Source organism: Chaetodon trifascialis, chromosome 4 (assembly GCF_039877785.1).
Source record: "Chaetodon trifascialis isolate fChaTrf1 chromosome 4, fChaTrf1.hap1, whole genome shotgun sequence".
In the NCBI taxonomy this organism is placed as follows: domain Eukaryota; kingdom Metazoa; phylum Chordata; class Actinopteri; order Chaetodontiformes; family Chaetodontidae; genus Chaetodon; species Chaetodon trifascialis.
Window position 1 is genome coordinate 756,181 of NC_092059.1, and position 17,548 is coordinate 773,728.

The 17,548-nt window shown below is 46.3% G+C and overlaps 3 protein-coding genes across 12 annotated transcripts in view; 1 reads left to right on the plus strand and 2 right to left on the minus strand.

The window, feature by feature from the left end:
- reep6 (receptor accessory protein 6) overlaps positions 1–12,078 on the minus strand; it is a 137,891-nt gene extending 125,813 nt beyond the window's left edge. The window contains exons 1-8 of one of the 8 annotated variants that reach the window (XM_070960188.1): positions 11,667–11,877; positions 9,820–9,913; positions 9,043–9,181; positions 7,011–7,179; positions 6,790–6,932; positions 5,844–5,866; positions 4,509–4,531; positions 3,643–4,145 (exon numbers count right to left, since the gene is read on the minus strand). In XM_070960188.1, the coding sequence (XP_070816289.1) occupies positions 5,852–5,866; positions 6,790–6,932; positions 7,011–7,179; positions 9,043–9,181; positions 9,820–9,913; positions 11,667–11,799 (693 nt within the window). In that variant the 5' untranslated portion in view covers positions 11,800–11,877 and the 3' untranslated portion in view covers positions 3,643–4,145; positions 4,509–4,531; positions 5,844–5,851. Of the gene's footprint in view, positions 1–3,385; positions 4,146–4,508; positions 4,532–5,237; positions 5,867–6,613; positions 6,933–7,010; positions 7,180–9,042; positions 9,182–9,819; positions 9,914–10,515; positions 10,961–11,666 lie in introns of those variants that run through there. The other 7 variants (XM_070960187.1, XM_070960189.1, XM_070960191.1 and 4 more) reach the window with 7 other exon arrangements.
- On the minus strand, positions 95–3,221 carry c4h19orf25 (chromosome 4 C19orf25 homolog). 3 transcript variants are annotated; one of them, XR_011602098.1, is made up of 4 exons: positions 3,047–3,216; positions 2,116–2,285; positions 258–1,165; positions 95–187 (listed from the first exon to the last, which is right to left on the minus strand). XR_011602098.1 is itself a non-coding variant. In XM_070960198.1 (3 exons), the coding sequence occupies exons 2-3, from the start codon at positions 2,255–2,257 to the stop codon at positions 984–986; spliced, it is 324 nt and encodes a 107-aa protein (XP_070816299.1). In that variant the 5' UTR covers positions 2,258–2,285; positions 3,047–3,221; the 3' UTR covers positions 95–983. The 3 variants fall into 3 exon arrangements, 1 of the variants encoding a protein (XP_070816299.1); XR_011602099.1 differs by lacking the exon at positions 3,047–3,216 and having other exon boundaries at positions 2,116–2,960; XM_070960198.1 differs by having other exon boundaries at positions 95–1,165; positions 3,047–3,221.
- An 819-nt stretch (positions 12,079–12,897) lies between the features above and the next one.
- Positions 12,898–16,699, plus strand: LOC139329757 (tetraspanin-33). Its single transcript, XM_070960184.1, has 8 exons — positions 12,898–13,021; positions 14,204–14,261; positions 14,797–14,921; positions 15,031–15,105; positions 15,239–15,334; positions 15,412–15,540; positions 16,023–16,184; positions 16,556–16,699. Exons 1-8 carry the CDS (start codon positions 12,965–12,967, stop codon positions 16,697–16,699), a joined length of 846 nt encoding a protein of 281 aa, XP_070816285.1. The 5' UTR covers positions 12,898–12,964.
- Positions 16,700–17,548: the final 849 nt, after the last annotated feature.

The following is a 17,548-nucleotide window of genomic DNA, read 5'->3' on the forward strand; positions in this document are numbered from 1 at the left end:
CGTACAGACGCACACGTGACAGGAGACGTGATCAGCAGCCTTTTATTGGCTTTGGTTCTGATTCGCTGATAAAACAAACGGTTGCTCAGACTGAAGACATGACAATAAAAATCCAGGACTGTGGGAAACGCAGCTTCCTGTCCTCTCTGGAAACTAACAGACTCCTTCCTGACATGTTTTCATCAGTCTTCAGCAGTCAGAGTCACTGAGCTGCTCAGCTGAAGACGTCTGCTTAGATCATCTCCGACTGCTGAAGCCTCGTTTCAGCTTCACGTCTTTGAAATGAGGAACCGTTCATGTCCAGTGTGAACAGAAGGAATAATGACAGCTTTGATGTTAACGGGGGCAGATCTGATCCTTCACCCCCTCAATAACAACACAATAGAGCTCAGCTGCTTCAGCAGAAACTTTAGTTTCCCCTCGTCTCTGTGCGGGACACACAGGACATCTGGATCTAAAGGATTTGACAGAGAAAAGACACAATTAACACGGACTGGACAAATAAAACCAATTACATGAGGCACAAACCGACTTCACGTTCAGTCTGAGCACAAACATCTTAACACCGCTTAGATCCGACGAGCAAAGAGGGCTGAACAGGCTGATTAATCAATACTGGTTATTGATAAGTGAATCTAATCACATCCTTTGTCAGGTAACAGAGTCTGATCAGCGTCTCAAACATGAGAATCTGTTTCAGAACATGTCAGAGCTTCAGCTTCACTGTGAGAGGAGGAAGCTGCTCCTTCAGGTGAAGCCAGACTCAGTCAGCCATCAGCCTTCAGCTGTCTTCACTTACTGTGACACAAACCCAACCCCAAGCACTCCATTCAGGGGTCAGAGGTCAGAGGACAGAAGCACCAACAGTGTCTGGCTCAAAGGCACTTTGGCAGTTTTGATCTGAGTCAGTCAGAAGTCATCAGGTCATCAGCACTGAGAGCGTCCCCGACAGAGGACAGTCTGCAACAGAGACAGGTGGAGAGTCAGAGTGCTTGACCTTTGACCTCTGCCACATCCTTCTCCAGCTGTTCTCCCGCAACTCGCAGCTCCTCCCTCTGCCGCAGCAGCTGACCTCTGACCTCCTGCAGCCGCTCGTTCAGCTCCAGATACTGCCGACACTGCTGGAACCTCAAGTCCACATCACTGTCCAAAGGCCGGGACGAGTCTGAGGACGGAGAGGAGAGACAGTCAGAAAATTACAGCAGAGACAAGGAGTAAACTACAGCAGAGACAACAGAAAACTACAGCAGAGACAAAGAGAAAACTACAGCAGAGACAACAGAAAACTACAGCAGAGACAACAGAAAACTACAGCAGAGACAAAGAGTAAACTACAGCAGAGACAACAGAAAACTACAACAGAGACAACAGAAAACTACAGCAGAGACAAAGAGTAAACTACAGCAGAGACAACAGAAAACTACAGCAGAGACAAAGAGAAAACTACAGCAGAGACAACAGAAAACTACAGCAGAGACAAAGAGTAAACTACAGCAGAGACAACAGAAAACTACAGCAGAGACAACAGAAAACTACAGCAGAGACAAAGAGTAAACTACAGCAGAGACAACAGTAAACTACAGCAGAGACAAAGAGTAAACTACAGCAGAGACAAAGAGTAAACTACAGCAGAGACAAAGAATAAACTACAGCAGAGACAAAAAGAAAACTACAGCAGAGACAAAGAGTAAACTACAGCAGAGACAACAGTAAACTACAGCAGAGACAAAGAGTAAACTACAGCAGAGATCCCGTCCTTTACAGACTGTTTGTCCTGTTTTTTTTACAGACTGTTTGTTTTCATGACTGGCGTGCTGCAGTGAGGCCATGCTGAAAATAACATGAATGTCCTCTTTGTCTCCGTCATAAATAAGATGGACGTCTCTCTGAATAAGTGGTTGAACTTGACCAACACAGAAAAATGGCAGTGACTACAACGACAACAGGCTGGATGATGACGTCCCGCTGATCCAATGAGACGCAGCTGGAGTCGATTCTTTGACTCTGCAGAGTCTGATTGGTTCATACTCTGAAGGTCACTGCGTGTGGTCATTTGATCCTTATTTCACCAGCGCTGAACGTGGACGATGTGACTGCAGGTCTGTGTGGATTCACCTTGTCCGGTCTGCTCCAGGATGCTGAAGACCGGGTCATTGGGAGCAGCTCGGTTGATGTCCTCCAGGATCTGGTCCACACCGGGGGGGTCAGGACGGCTGGGCAGAACCATCCGCTTCTTATTTTTTGAACCAAGATTCATTCTGCTGACTCAGCGTCACGTCCTGCATCTGAAAACAAACCGCTCATCACGTTCAGTGGAGAGAAATGACGTCTGATCATTTAGCTGTCAAAATAAGTGCGACCGTGAAAAGACAGCAGCTGCAGATCCATCCAGGCTGTCCTCCAGGTCCTCCATGATAAACGTGATTAACTGACCGACTTTAATGTCTGCCACGGATCACTGATCAACAGTACTATTAAAAGCTATTGAAAGTTAGCTAAAATCTAATTCTGCTCATTTAAGTCGACTCTTTATCTATAAGGTCTTCGCCGTGTTCAGCTAAGTGAAGGTGTGACACGTTCCCCAGAACTCAGTTAAACTATACATTCAATTAAGAGATACTTCGATCATTGAGTTGTCTGTGAACGTGTACAGATAGTAACCTTGACAGCGAATTGAAATACATTACCGAACTGCTACGTCTTATTCTTCAAGTGCCTTTTAAAATAAAGGTTCAACTTAAAGAAATTCATCTTGGTGATTTTTTTTTTTTGTTGCCGTCCAGCAACACGCAGAGGACAGTACTGCTAGCTAGCTAGCTAGCACTGAGACGTGATGGACAAATCGGTGTGGACGTGGAAATCTGTTGCAGCCTGGTGAAAAAATTCTAAGCCGAATTTAACTAAAAGTCTTTAAGATTCAATAAACGGCTTCGACAGTGAGACAACGACGTGTTATATTTACCAATGAGCAGTTCTATTTTAACTCTGAACACCATGAAGGGGAATTCGGCACTTTGTTTGGCCACAGCTGCTCGTCAGTGCTCACCAGGGAAAAACTCCCAGCTCTTCTCCGGACTTTGTCTCCACCTCAGGCCGGACAGCAGGACGTTAACTGACCAGACTCCGCCGAAAATACGAAAACTAGTCAGCAAACACGACCCAAAGCTGCTGGATGGATAAAACGCTCTCGCCGGGTACGTCAGCGCGCTACCTGCCACGTCAGAGCGTCACACTGAACGCACAGAGGCCCCGCCTTCTTCATGATACGTCATGTTCTAGTCTTCTTCGTCGCTTCCTTTCGTTCTTCTTCTGCTCCTTCTTGAACTCTGAACAGTGCTGCTTTGATGAGGCTGTGATCTTTATGTGCGACAGTCAGACGTTATGCTTTATTCTCATTAGTACTTTTTATTTCTTGTCCAAACGTAATTGTCATATCAAGGTCATAATCTCATTTATGTTTATAAACAAAACGAAAACATAATCCAGATCTGTAAGACATGTAAAGGAGGACACACAGTGTCACTGATGGGGAGCACCTAAAACCAGGTCCAGCACGTTGACGGCTGACTGACCTCCACCAGCTGACTGCTGCTCCTGCACCTGCTGCAGGTGTTCAGTATGAAACCTGGGAAACACAGTGACAGGAAGTGCGGCTGTAACACCCGTCGCCTTCCCCGCAGTTACCGTCGTGGCCTGTAGGAGGCGACACTGTCCTCTGTACAGGTTGGCAGGTGTCAGTCTCAAAGCGACGGAACAGCGCCACCTGGCGGAGAATCTGCAGTCTGCTAAACGTGAGCTGCTGAGTTAGAGTTAGCTGTTAACCAGTTTCAGGTGCTTCACATCTAAAAAATAAGATAAACTTTCCCTCTGACCCCCAAAGTCATTAATAAATACCAATAAATAAAATGAAAACAATTAGAAACACTGCTGTAAAATCAGAGTCTGTCATTCAGTCCTCCACATTTTCATATAAAATCCTGCAACACGGATGTAGAAATATAACATCTGACGAAAAAAGGGAGTCAGTCCCTTGGACAGGAAGCCGTCTTCTCTTTGTGATCTGTGAGGATGAAGAGGAAAACCTTCGCCCTCTGCTCCTCTTCCTCACTGAGGCTCCTCATCTTCCTCTGCTGTTAACTGAAGGACTGAAAACACAGACGTTGCTGAGGTCAGAAAACACGGTGATGATGATGTTATGGGCTGATGATTCCTAATTAACCAGGAATTGTAAAAGAGACATCATTAAAACCAACTGTTTATTTAGTGAATGTGCACACTGTCTTTCTGAATACTTTGAGGTTTTATGAGGAAAATGGTAAAATAACTCCATTTTGACAAAGATTTTATTCTGTGATCAGAAGATAATTAATAACTAAAAAAACAGCAGCTCGTTAAGAGTCCTTCCTGTTCTTCCTGTAAAGTCATGAGCTGCTGTCATGTGACCAGCAGGAAACAGACGTGCCGTCTGAACCTCTGAGGCTCTTCGTCCATCAGCGTCTGAAACTTACCATCAGTCGACACTGAGCTCATCCTGACGGGCAGACAGAAAGCAACAGACACACAGCCAACAGTTAACAGACTCGTTCACGTTACAGACGACAGCTCCACCTCAAGGACGACTGCAGTCCTGCTTTTAGCCAGCAGACATTAAACGTCTCTGCATCACATCGGCCCTCTGCTCATCCTCCACTCTACTGACTTGAAATTAAATGACACTTCACATTTGACATATCCCTGATTTAATTTCTGATCAACTGAAGACATGAGACGTCTCATCCACCAGGTCTGTGACACCGACACATATTTTAATCACCATTTTATTTAATGATCAACTGCAAAAAGAAGTTCATGTAAAAAAAAAAAAACTGTCGTTCATTTTAGTGACTAAATCTTCTGAGAAACTTAAAACTAAATCATTATTCTCAAAATGATCTTTCCATTTAATATATTTAGTGATGACAGCTGTTGCTTTACACCTCTTAATAATGACTAACTGTCCTTAAGTTAAAGTCAAAGATATCTGATATCACCTCAGGAGAAGAGGAAATACTGATGTGACAAGCTTAAAAATGACAACTTTTGTTGTTTTATTAATTAGGATCACTGTTTATAACCCACTAGAGCACAGCACATGAGTGGAAAGTGATGACGTGCAGTCAGCTAACAGGATGCTAGCAGCATGCTAACAACACGCTGCCAACCGTCTCACCTCTCTGTCTCTGGTCCAGCTGACAGCCAACACTTTCATTCTGCTGTCTGGTTGAGCTGTAACTCATGAAATTCAGCTAACATTAGCCAAACTAATGATAGCATGCAGCTACCGGCAAACCCTGCATGAGTTTAGATCACTCTGCTTACAGCTGGTTTAACTCACGTCTGTCTACAAGAAGTCAGACACTAAGAGCTCAGCCCAGTCATGAAGGCGTCCCACAGGAGTCAGTTTGTGCTGAGTCTGTTTTCTTTATGCAAACATATTTGTTGTCCAGGACGTCGGACAGACTGACGCCTGGCCAAAGTTCTCCTGTTGGAGCCTGTCGATGAGGCCGCCTTCGCTCTTTATGATATTTTAAAAACCCTCAGTCAGAGGACGTCATCTCTCTGCTGCTAGTCTTAAGAGTTGCAGGTCGGGGGAGGAGGGTGTTCGAAGCTCTCAGGGCTGTTCAGGTCTGCGTGGAGGATCCCGTCAGCTCCATCTGTTGCGCCGCCCCACAAACAAGCTGCTTTACCTTTAAATCTTTACAGCACTGACAGTCTACAGGGGTCACTGAGGTTCATGCTAATTCTGCTCACACCACATTCACTGTCTGAACAAAACACTGCTAACACCAAACCAGTTGACTTACCATACTGGTTAACCCAGGAAAGGCTGGAACAGGTAACAAGACAGCTGGGTTAGTATGTTAGTGCTCATCTTGAATCTGAATGCACAGTTCGTTTCCGCTCATAACGAGGCTGGAACGACTCCATGTGGGGGATGCTAGCAGGACTTCACACTGGTCGTCTGACTGCAGTTTTACTAGTTATTGCAGTTTGGGTTCACAGTTAAATCTGGAGACATCTTCAGTGTCACAAAGGGAGAAATTATGATAAAAATAGAAAATTTAATTTACTAAATTAATGCTGCTGTGTTCAGTGGCCCAGCAGGGCGACGAATGTCTGCAGTAAACTCTGAAATGAAGATTAGCACCACTGAGCAAAGCTAACATCTGAGTTTAGAGGCAGCTAGCTTAGGGAGAGCTGATTACTGCCCGCAGGTCCACAGCTAGCATGCTACATCTTAGCTAACCAGCTACAGAAGCTCACAATGAGACACACTGTTGGAAAATCAGAATCTGCAAGAAGTCATTTGATGAACTTGGCTGTGAAATACAGTTTGTTCTGAGGGTGGCGCTGCTGGGCCCTTAAAATTTAACAGGCTTCATTAAATTTCACAACAATCTAGTTCTTGAGAAATCTTACGTTGGCTGGACAAACACGTCGATGAACCAACATCTCTGCTAAACAAGACGACTGCACTGAAAACGTGCTGACGTCAGAGAAGGCGCTGGAACTTCAGGCTGAATCCACAAACTCCAAACCCAGAAACCGCAGCTTAGATCAGACCTGAACAGCAGGAGCTGCACAGCTACATGTTCTACTTCTATGAGCACAGAGGGACTGACGTGGACAGAAAAACAGCGTCAGAGCGATGAACTGGTGCTCTGATGACACTGAGCTGGAGTCAGGACATGGTTAGCTTAGCTTAGCATAAAGACAGGAAGTGGGAGGAAGCAGCAGTATTTGACTTACCGGTCGCTCTTCGCTCGGCTCTGATGGAGCCACTTTAGCTGCCGATGTTTCCGCTGATGTGCTCGGTAAACTTTTAGGCTCAGACTGAGTGACCGGCGGCATCGGAGTCACCAGAGCTTTGTTCTTTATCAGAGTGGCCAGGACTGATGAGAGGGAAGGAAGGAATATCCAGTCAAAAGATGCTAGATACTACAGCGCACTGCTGCTGGACTGGTCTGTACCTTCTCTGGTGAGGTTCTCGGCGGCACTCATGGCCTTCCCGCCGAGGTCGCTCACCATGTTGTCCACCGCGGCCTCGTGGCGGAGGAAGATGGGCCGAACCACTTTGTTGTAGATGATCTGTGAGCCATTCCATGACATTGGAGCCATGCACCACAACAGGAAGAGACACTGGAAGCACAGAGGACGGGGACATTAACCGCTGAGCTCACTGGACAAACACTGCTGTACTTTATACATACACCCTGATCCTCAGCAGGCATGACCAGGTGTGCAGGGATCATAACTGCCCTGAAAATGAACATAATTTCATCCATCCCGGTCCCATCAACAAGTCACAGCTTCTACATAGATGACTTGACAATAAACTCAAGTCTTGAGGGTTAAAGGTCAATTTAAAGGTGACAGAGTTTGGAGTTGTGAATGACATGATGTGGCAGCACTCAGTGGTCATTACATTCAGTGACTGCTGTGTTACTTTACACAATAAAACCAACCTGTTCGGTTTGATATGTGGTATCCTGTCAGTTGCTAACTGCTGAGCTAACGCTACCTTAGCCAACCTTCGCTAATGCTGCAGGTTCACGGGCTGACCGCAGAGGCTGCTCAGCTCTGAACGGTCTGAAGGTTCTTACCGAAATGCTGAGCAATGAAAATGTCCCTCTTGAGCCACCGTCACAGTTGTTGTATGGATATTTAAAACCAATTTTATTTCTATTTTTAGTTTCATTTCTCAGAGGCTAATGCCAGTTATTTGCTGTTCCTTCTGATTTGAACAGATTCTGTGGACTGAGCACATTTTTCATGTTTGTTTTGCTGCTGTGACTGTTGCAGTGTTGGTTTGGCCAAGGGTCAAACACTGGAGGGGTCCAGGGGTGGATTTAAAAAAAACAAAAAGGGATTTAAATTCCTATTTTACACGAGGCACACCTCCTCACATTGGCTTCCTGTAAGATACGGGATTTACTTTAAAAGACCACTGCTTTACATGAACTTATACACGAAGACATTAAGCTTTACATAGCACGCACATGTTAGCATGCTTTTTTCTTTTTTTTTTTACAACATATGGCATTAGCAAAAAAAACCGACAAGTTCTCATATCAACCAAGTCCTGACCCACCCAAACCATCCTCTTCCGTTAGCTAACATAATTCATATTAGCCATATGCTAGCAAACTACCAAACAGCTAACGTTAGCTAACTGACCTCATATTAGCCATATATCAGCTAACGTTAGCTAACTGACCTCATATTAGCCATATATCAGCTAACGTTAGCTAACAGTTCCACAGCGAACAAAAGTCACTGAGTTATTTGACGTATGAGTGTTCAGGCCCTTACAGCAGCATACCTCCTAGTGGACAAGGTTTCCTTCTTTTACTTGTTGACCCGCCAACGATTTAAATTTGTTTGTCGGCCTTTCGCCGCTCCCGTCATTTCCGCTGTAGCAGCACTGCTAAAGGCGCTCAGCGCATCTATCGGTTCCGCAGGTGGGAGAAGAGCGAGGGCCGTCTGGGATGGGCGCAACCAAGTATTCTGCACGGGAGGGGGGAGCAGATTAAAATTTATTTTTTGTTCTTCTTTATTTGCTTGTTGAATTACATAAAATAATCACCATTTTATTGCTCTTTTATTAAAATAAATACTTTTCATTAAGAGATTATTGGGGTGGTTGTTTTGGTTGGTTTTAATTATTGGGGGTGTTACAACCCCCCCCGAATCCCGCCCAAAAATTACGCCTATGGGTTTGGCAGTAATCCTCCACATGAGACTACTCATTAGTAACTTTCATTGAGCATTTGATATATTTCATCTATCTATCATCTATCATCTATATACATATACATGCACATAGATGTTAATATAATGTCATGAGTTTAAAAATATCATTTACAATCTGTTAGCATTAGCTGTCAGTCCGTGCGCTACCTAGCTAGAGTATACAGGGCTGGAAAAGGACGCGCAGAGTCAACATCAGGTCGGTAAAGACCAACAGTCTCAACAGTGATTGGTTCTAAAGTGTTTCTTCACCTTAAAAGCGTAGTAGAACGGGAACCAGTAGAGGAAAATATCGGAGAAGAACTCGCCCAGGCTGAAGACACCATACACCACCCAGTACGTCAGCCATTTTGTGTCGTCTTCTTTGTTCAGACTTTCAATGGCTTTGACTCTGCAGACAGAAGAAGAAACAGCCGTCAGCAGGTCTCAGGTGAGCCGTCCATCACAGAGACATTCAGTTTCCATTCAAATACATCAGCAACACGCTGCTACGACAGCAGAGCTGTGCTGAAGCTTCCACTTCATAACCTGAGCAGCCCATGATTTATGACTGTCAGCGTCCGTCCACCACAAGGACAGAAAGACTGCAATCAGGACCACTGAAGTCCCGTCCAAGACTGAGCCCGAGACTGAGTCCAGTTCTTAGTCAGTCCTGAAGCAGGGATCAAAGGGACACGTCAATGTAAGAGTCGTCCACAGACACCAAGCTGTCGTCGTTCTGTCTCTGTTACAGGAAGATCCTCTCACAGGTCTTAATCCCACCTGCAAAGCTGTGATTGGCTGATGGCTTTTCCACCAGGAAGCCATCAGTGATTGACAGCAGGCTCTGTGGGACTCGTAGTTCACTTCTCAAAGTTGTCCCAGACACACTTTTGGACTTCTGAGTGTTTTTGAATGAAGCTTTTTTTTAGCTCAGTGTCTCAGGAGAATGTCCAGGTTCTTTCACGTCCATCACAGTGTTGGACAGACATGTCTCGACGAGTGAAGGAAACACAGCCAGCAGATGTATGTCTTCAGAAAAATACTCACGAGTAGTAGGCTGGATAGACGAAACCAATCAGGTTGCAGAGGAGGGAGGCACCATATCCATACACCAGGTAGAGTCCTGTCAGTGAGACGGCACCTGGACGAGACACACAGGAGACACACGTCATGTCCACACTGATGCAGATATGTCTGAAAACACACGACGGCTCACAGTTTTCTATCTTTGGATATTAATCTGTCACACACACACAGTCAGAAGGTAAATATGAGCCAGAGCTGGAGGACAGACAGTCTGATCCGTCCGTCCCGCTGTCACGTTCAGTTTTATATATCAGACACTTCAGCAGCAGTAACAGAAGAAGATGACGGATGTTTGAGCAGAGACGCTGACAAGTCAAACCACAGTCTGAAATCCAGCTGACTGTCCCACAGCCACGTCAACCAGGTGATCGATCAGGTGTTACGAACAAGCGACCTGCAGGAACTTCAGCCTGGTTCTAAAAGGAGTCCGACGTGCAGACTGTTGAGCTGAGAGTCATCAGAGCTGCGAACACGTCGCTTAAACCAGAGAAGAAGAAGCGGAAAGCCGTCAGAGCTCAGCACAGTTAGTTCACGTCCACGCTCAGTTAACTGTCAGCCATCCTCTCTGAGCTCTGTGAAGTCACACAGACGTCCGGACGGACTCTCCTGCTGACTCTGCAGATGTTCACCTGAGCAGGCAGACAGGAAGTGACCTACCTCTGATCAGCTTATGTGGCGATTGGCACATGGAGGCCGCTCTGCTCTGCTGTCTGTCTGTCTCTGTGGATAATCTGCTGTAACGTGGCTGCAGAGCGGGGGACACCGTGCGCCAGGCACCGCAGTGACATCATGGCAGCATCAGTGTTACTGATCCACTGTGTGAGCATCAGCTGCCATGAATAGACTGCTGTTCACTGCTCGGTCAGCGACGACCGCACACCGCCATCGAGTCAGCGTCGCAGCTCGACACTTATCCAGTGTTTCTAATCTGAGCTGTTAATCAGGTGATTGATCCAGAGCGGCAGCGGCCCCTCAGACTTCCTGTCAGCTCGCTGCCCTCCGTCAGCTTCACGCTGGTCGTTCGTGTCGCTGCACACAGAAGCTTTTATTCTGTTACGTTCTCCCCTTTGACTGCAGCTTCTCAGTGATGTCACCTGGCTGTGTCTCTTCTTCTGTGGTGGTGTAATGGCACAGACTGGAGAGTCAGCTCCACCTGCTGTTTGTCTCCATCACCCAGCAGGAGTCACATTTACTTTTCATCGTTTTCTGGAAATACAGGTAAAAGTTGATCTACCTGGAAAACAGGTGGAGGTGATATCACCTGTCATCATGTGACCAAAGTTCTTACTGTAAGCCACCTCTCCGACCGTTGAGCAGCTCCACCCGCTGAGGAAGGTGTCCAGATGAGTTAGTTGACTGGGCAGGTGATTGATCATTGATCGATCAGGTATGAATCTTATGACGTCATGCAGAAGCTAACATGGCTAATGTGCTAACCAGCTGCCTCCTTCCACATCCAGCAGTGACGGAACAACGTGAGCTTTCGTCAGGTTTCCGTCACCTGATGAAAGCAGGAAGTGTTGTTACTGATTGATGAATTCGTTGATTGATTAGCTTTAAGATTAGAGCCTTAAACAGAGAAAATGAGCGCTGACCCAGAAAACTTCAACAGTTATGTGTTCGTGTCTGCAGACAGCAGCTTCTCTCTGCAGCTGCTGTCGTGTTCACGGGAGGATTAACTGAATCCTCTTCACTTTTCATTAACGTGCAACAGGAAGCTACAAAGGTGCTAAAAATACACGAATGACGAGAATCGATCAGAAAGTGTTCGGTGTTTCCTGAAGCCGGCAGCGACCAGCGACACCTACCCACCGCGATGATCTTCTTCTTTATCCCCGTCTTGTCCTCCACCTTCCCCAGAAAGTCCGTCACCACGTTCTTCTCGTTCAGAAACTTGTCGGCTCGGTCTTTGATGGATGAGAAGATGTCCAGCAGGCCCATTGTCCTCAATCGGGTCCTCAAAAAGCAGAGGAGTCAGAGGAAGACGACCTGCAGTGGAGAGGAAAACACAGCAGAGTGTAATCCTCTGACAGCAACAATCTGCTTTAACGAGAGGAGGAGGAGGAGGAGGAGGAGGAGGAGGAGGAGAGGTAAGCAGAGTAGGCACAGAAATGAAACACAAAGAAGATGACCTAGAGGCCATGTTTGTGGGACAGACAGACAGACAGACGGACAGACAGACAGACGGACGGGCGGGCGGGCGGGCGGACAGACAGAGACAGACAGGCAGACAGACAGACAGACACAGACAGACAGACAGGCGGGCGGGCGGACAGACAGAGACAGACAGACAGACAGAGACAGACAGACAGACAGACAGACAGACAGACAGAGACAGACAGACAGACAGACAGACAGACAGACAGAGCTGAGGCTGTGAATGAATCATTTTAAAGTGGAGTTACAACATCAGCAGTTTAGTGAAATTACAGCTGCTGAGTTCATTTCACTTTGGTCTCACAGATGATGCGTCTGATTTATCCAAATGGGAAATTTGTTTTATACCAATCAGCATCAACACACGTATCAACAATCTCATCTGGAAAACAAAAGCAATAATCACAAAGCCCAGGTGATATTAGCTGATCCAGAGGTTTAATCTGAAAAGTTCTTCATGTCTGACGAGCTGCAGGAAGCGTGACGGACGTCTGTGTGACGATACGATCAGGAAGGGGCAGGACGGTTATTCCTGTTCCCCAGAGGAAGAACACTTTAGATTTTTCTTACCTCCTGGCCTTTCCTGTGGCGCCACCCTCAGGACAAACCTTATATTTTCAGCTCCACTACTAAAAAGACTGATAGAAGAGGAGACACATCATCAGGATGTCTGTTCACACTGTGGCCTGCAGGGGGCGCTAACAGGACTGGAGACTGGACACGTGGGTCCTGTCCTGAAGTTTTCCTGCTGAACCAGCAGGTGTGAAGAGGTCCACACCTCCTGCCTGGCTGTGATGGCAGCGCGTGGCGCAGCGCAGTGGATGAGCCTGACAGGAGGAATGTGTCCTGCAGGCCGACACACGTCTTCTGCCGTCACGCCAGCAGAAAACAAGGCTGCAGCAGACTTTTCCTGCAGTGTGACTCAACAACAGAGAGCTGCCGAGAGGAGATGAGAGGATACCGAACCATCAAGTACACTTTATTCATCTTCTGCTACTTCTTCTGGGTGAGTTTCTCTGTTTGTCTGCGGACCAGTTTGAGGATCAAACGTGTCACACATTCATTCATGTGGTCGCTTTAAGAAGTGCACGCTCTGAACCCGCAGGTGATCCAACAGCAGGTACATCATGTGATAGCACAAGGATGGCCTGAAAGCAAAGTTCAACTTCCTGAAGTGAAAAAGCCTCAGCGAACGTTCAACAAACCTGTTTTTTATGTGTTTTACATAAAGACAAAAATGTAACTACCTGTGCACTATGTGGCCAAAAGTATGTGGACACTGTTTGGGTCGCTTAGTTTTGAAGAAATAAAAACTTAATGATTCAATACATTTCTGCCAAGATCAGGAAGAAAATGATGAACAGATGTGACAGTAAGGAAGAGGGTCAGGATTAAATACGAGTTTTCAAGTCAAAACGATGAGATATGAAGTCGCAGCAGTTACGTTTCCATGCAGATTGGACCGAATGTTTCCCTACTTTCCTGAAAATTAGAAGAGGAAATGCATAAATGGCAGTTTCCATCCACTAATGTCCCACCAACATGCAGTCTGCTGCAGTCTGTGTTGAGTCACATTCAGCCAAGTCTTAAACCTTTCACATGGAAATTCAAACCTAATAACGAGGCCGTAGCAAAATCGTGACTTCGGACTTTCTCTCTCATCAATTAAAAATCAAAATTTGGACATAATATCAGACCATTTTGACTTACCACGAGTAACCTTTTATTATGCATATTTATACATACTTTTCATCCTTCATTATTACTTTCTTTTCTGTCCTGCTTGTACTTCCAGGAAATTTTCTCCACTAGCTTCCTAAAAAGGAGCTGTTCTGTGACTCCACAGGCCTCTGTGCATCGACAGAAGGTTGTTCTGTCAAACTCATGTTTCCCGGTCGAGAATGAAGCGTCGGGCTCAGTAGTTTATCTTCTGGCTGCCTGTAGAAACACGTCCACGGCAACATGTGTGCTTTGTTTTAACGCAGTGTTTCAGATGTTGCAGATGGATATCAGTTTCATCTCAGTGTCGGTACAGAAACACGTTTAGCCTAGCTTAGCACGGACACTGGAGGCTGGGGGATGTGCTAGCGTAGCCCCTTCGAAAAGAAGTGAAGCGCTCTGGACGGTTTTCTGAGCTTCACATGGGTTCTCCTGATAGAACATCTTGTCTTTCTCTGTGGCTTTGCAGGTTGTGAGCGCCGTCCTCACAGCGGTGGGGATTTACGCCAAGATCGCCAAGGAGAACGGTGGGTCAAAAAACACCAAAAACAGGCTGTACTAACTGTGACTGACTGCCTCTCCACTTCAGGAACCTGACAAACCTTCTCAATAACCTTCAGCTTCAGGTTCTTTGTGCCTTTTCACTGGATTTTACAAACTGGGACATTTCACAAATCAATGTATTATGTGATCAACTGTATTAATTTAAATGTTCGGGATCATCATCTAATATTTATCAACATTTTACACCAATTTCAGAACATTTGACACGACAACAAACAGCGAACTTCAACACTAACGTGTTCGTCAAAACAACAACACTGAAGTCAAGCAAATGATCAAATGACACAACTTGGACCCACAGACACAACCTGTACTACACACAGGCAGCAGGGCTGGAAGTGTGTGCGAGCCTACACAAACAGATCTGCTGAGAGCATTCCTGAGGACGAGCCTGGAAAGGTTAATCAGACATGTTTCAACCTTTACTCGCTGCTACGCCTGATGTTTTCTGTGTGTGTGTGTGTGTGTGTGTGTGTGTGTGTGTGTGTGTGTCTCCAGATGTGGTCGACACCCTGACACTGGATCCGGCTCTGCTGCTGATTGTTGTGGGCTCTGTGATGTTTCTCATCACGTTCCTGGGATGTTTCGGCGCGCTGCGTAACGCCACCTGCCTGCTGAAGATGGTAGTCTGATCGCTGATCAGCTGATTGACAGCTGACGTCCTCTGGCTGTGATGTGATGTGGTGTTGATTCTGCCTTCTCGCTCAGGCGGTCTGTTGTTTGTTCCTGCAGTTTCTGGGCATCCTGGTGACCGTCCTCCTCCTGCAGATTGCTGCTGGAGTCGTGGGATACCTCTTCACCGACATGGTAACTTCACACTGCTCTGATGAGACAGGAAGTACAGACACATCACTTTGTGCAGCCTGATGACGGTTTCTGCATGAATGAGCTCAAAGTGCCGAACAAAAGCAGACCTGATGATGCTGTTGATGTCGTTCAGGTGATGGAGAGGACGGAGAAGCTGATGATGAAGGCCATTGTCCTCTACAGGGAGGACCAGGACTTGGAGAATGCCATCGACTTCGTCCAGAAGAAGGTGAAGAAGAATGAATTCATGATAGGCAGCATCCTGCCTTTCAAATCCAGTCTGTTAGTGACTCTTTGCGTTTGCAGTTTCAGTGCTGTGGAGTTGAGAGCTATAAGGACTGGTCCCGTAACGTCTACTTCGAGTGTTCGGACACCAACCCCAGTCTGGAGGCCTGTGGAGTTCCCTTCTCCTGCTGCGTTCACCTGCAGAACCAGGTCAGAACCACAGTCTGCACACACCTGTCAAACCTGTCAGAAGTCAGTCTGTATCGTCTGTGTGGTCTCCAACAGGTTTATGAAGGTTTTATTGAGTGATATGAAAATGAACAGCAGCATGTCATCTGCATACGTAGAAATATGAACTGCATGCATTTATCTGTCCATCGAGAGTAGCTCGGATCTAAAGAGTTCATCCTCTGGAGAGCAGGAATAAGATATTCTGAGGTCCTTCCACTGGTGAATGTTCAGTATTTTACTCAACATTGCAGCTTCCAAAGCTTTCTTTTGCTTATTGTCCATAAACAATAAGCAAGCCTAAAGAGCTAAGAGTTTTTTAAACACTGGCAAATTCAAGAAATGTTATTTTGTGTGATGCTTTTGGAGATTTCTAACAAACTCAGTTCAGAGGAGATGGACAGGAGGTGGAGACAGACCATGACCTCCTCTCACCTCCAGGGTGTGTTGTGTTGTGTTCGCAGACGGTGCTGAACACCATGTGTGGTTATGGGATGCAGCAGCTTGAGGCGCGTTCGGCGGCTCAGGACGTCTTCACCGTCGGCTGCCTGGAGCAGATCATCCGGTGGGCCAAAACCAACCTGCTGCTGGTGGCTGGTCTGACTGCCGGCCTTCTGCTGCTGGAGGTAACTGCTGACCAGACGACGGGTTCAGTTCACTTCCAAAAAGACCAAACCACCAACTCACCTTCATAACTTAAAGTCTGTGAAATACAGGAGCCCTGGGAGCATTGATCTATTTCCAGCTTTTATCACATGATCACCTTTGCTCTTTTCCTTCGTCTCAGTTATTACTTGATACCACAGATCCTTCAACACTGTGACCTGGAAATCCACCGAGGACAGCTGCATGGCAACCAAATATGTCAAACTAATGTTTGTCAAGCTGTTGAACTGTAATCAGGCTTTGGTTTCCATGAACATCTGAACAGTGAATCATCAGGTGAAGACAGGCAGTTTGGATTAAGCAGCTCTCACAGTCTCTCGTCTGTTTGCAGGTCTGTATGATCAGCCTGGCTGCTGCTCAGATCTGCAGGATAAAGAAAGTCCAACGGCATAAGAAAGAGAATCCGCTGAGAGGCCTTTCAGAAAGGAAGGACAGCTTCTGGTATCCTGCTTTTGCAGACTTCGATGATCAGTGACCTTTGACATGTGACGCTGGTTGTGTGGACGGATGTGAAACCCGTCAAGAGTGTGATGAAAAACAGCTGAATGGCGCTCAGATGGAGCGAGACGTCGTCTGTTGACACTGTGAATTTTCAGATTTTAGTCACGTTAACGGGTGAAACGTCTGGCTCCGGGACGCCTCAGGGGGACTCAGAGGTGTGGACAGTTGAAAGCTACCTCATGTAAAAGCCTTTCTGCATCACGTCCTTTCTGAAAGTCAAAGCCAGTTTTGTCCCTGAGCAGCCCATGTGTAGACTGTTTGTGCCACGACACTGTAAAGATTGATTTTCATACTATGAATAGCTTTTACTTGTGTTTTAACTAAACCTGAACAAGATTAGAGAGTTTTACTGGTACAAGATTTGATGTAGTGTGTAAACTGTGTTTCGTACTGAATGTGAACATTAATCCTGGTGAGAATAAAGCTTCATATATTCCTCATTCTTTCTCACAGTGATGATTTCTGTTGAATTTAACTGTTAAAAAATCTGTCCATCCATCAGTTTTCTGCCTCTTATCCAGAGCTGGGTCCCGCTGGCCAGCTCAGGTAGTCCAGATCTCCCTGTCCACATCTTCCAGCTCCTCCCAGAGGATCTCAAGGCATCTCAGGGCCAGATGAGATGTATCGTCCCTCCAGCGTGTCCAGGGTCCAACCCGGGGTCTCCTCCCTCCAGAGGGGGGCGCTCAGGAGGATCCTGATCAGATGAACCTCCTCAACATGAAGGAGCAGCAGCTCCTTCTGGACATCTGAGCTCCTCGTCATCTCTGAGGCTGAGTTACATAAAGAAACATAAAACACTGAATTTCTATTTTCTACGTTTTTG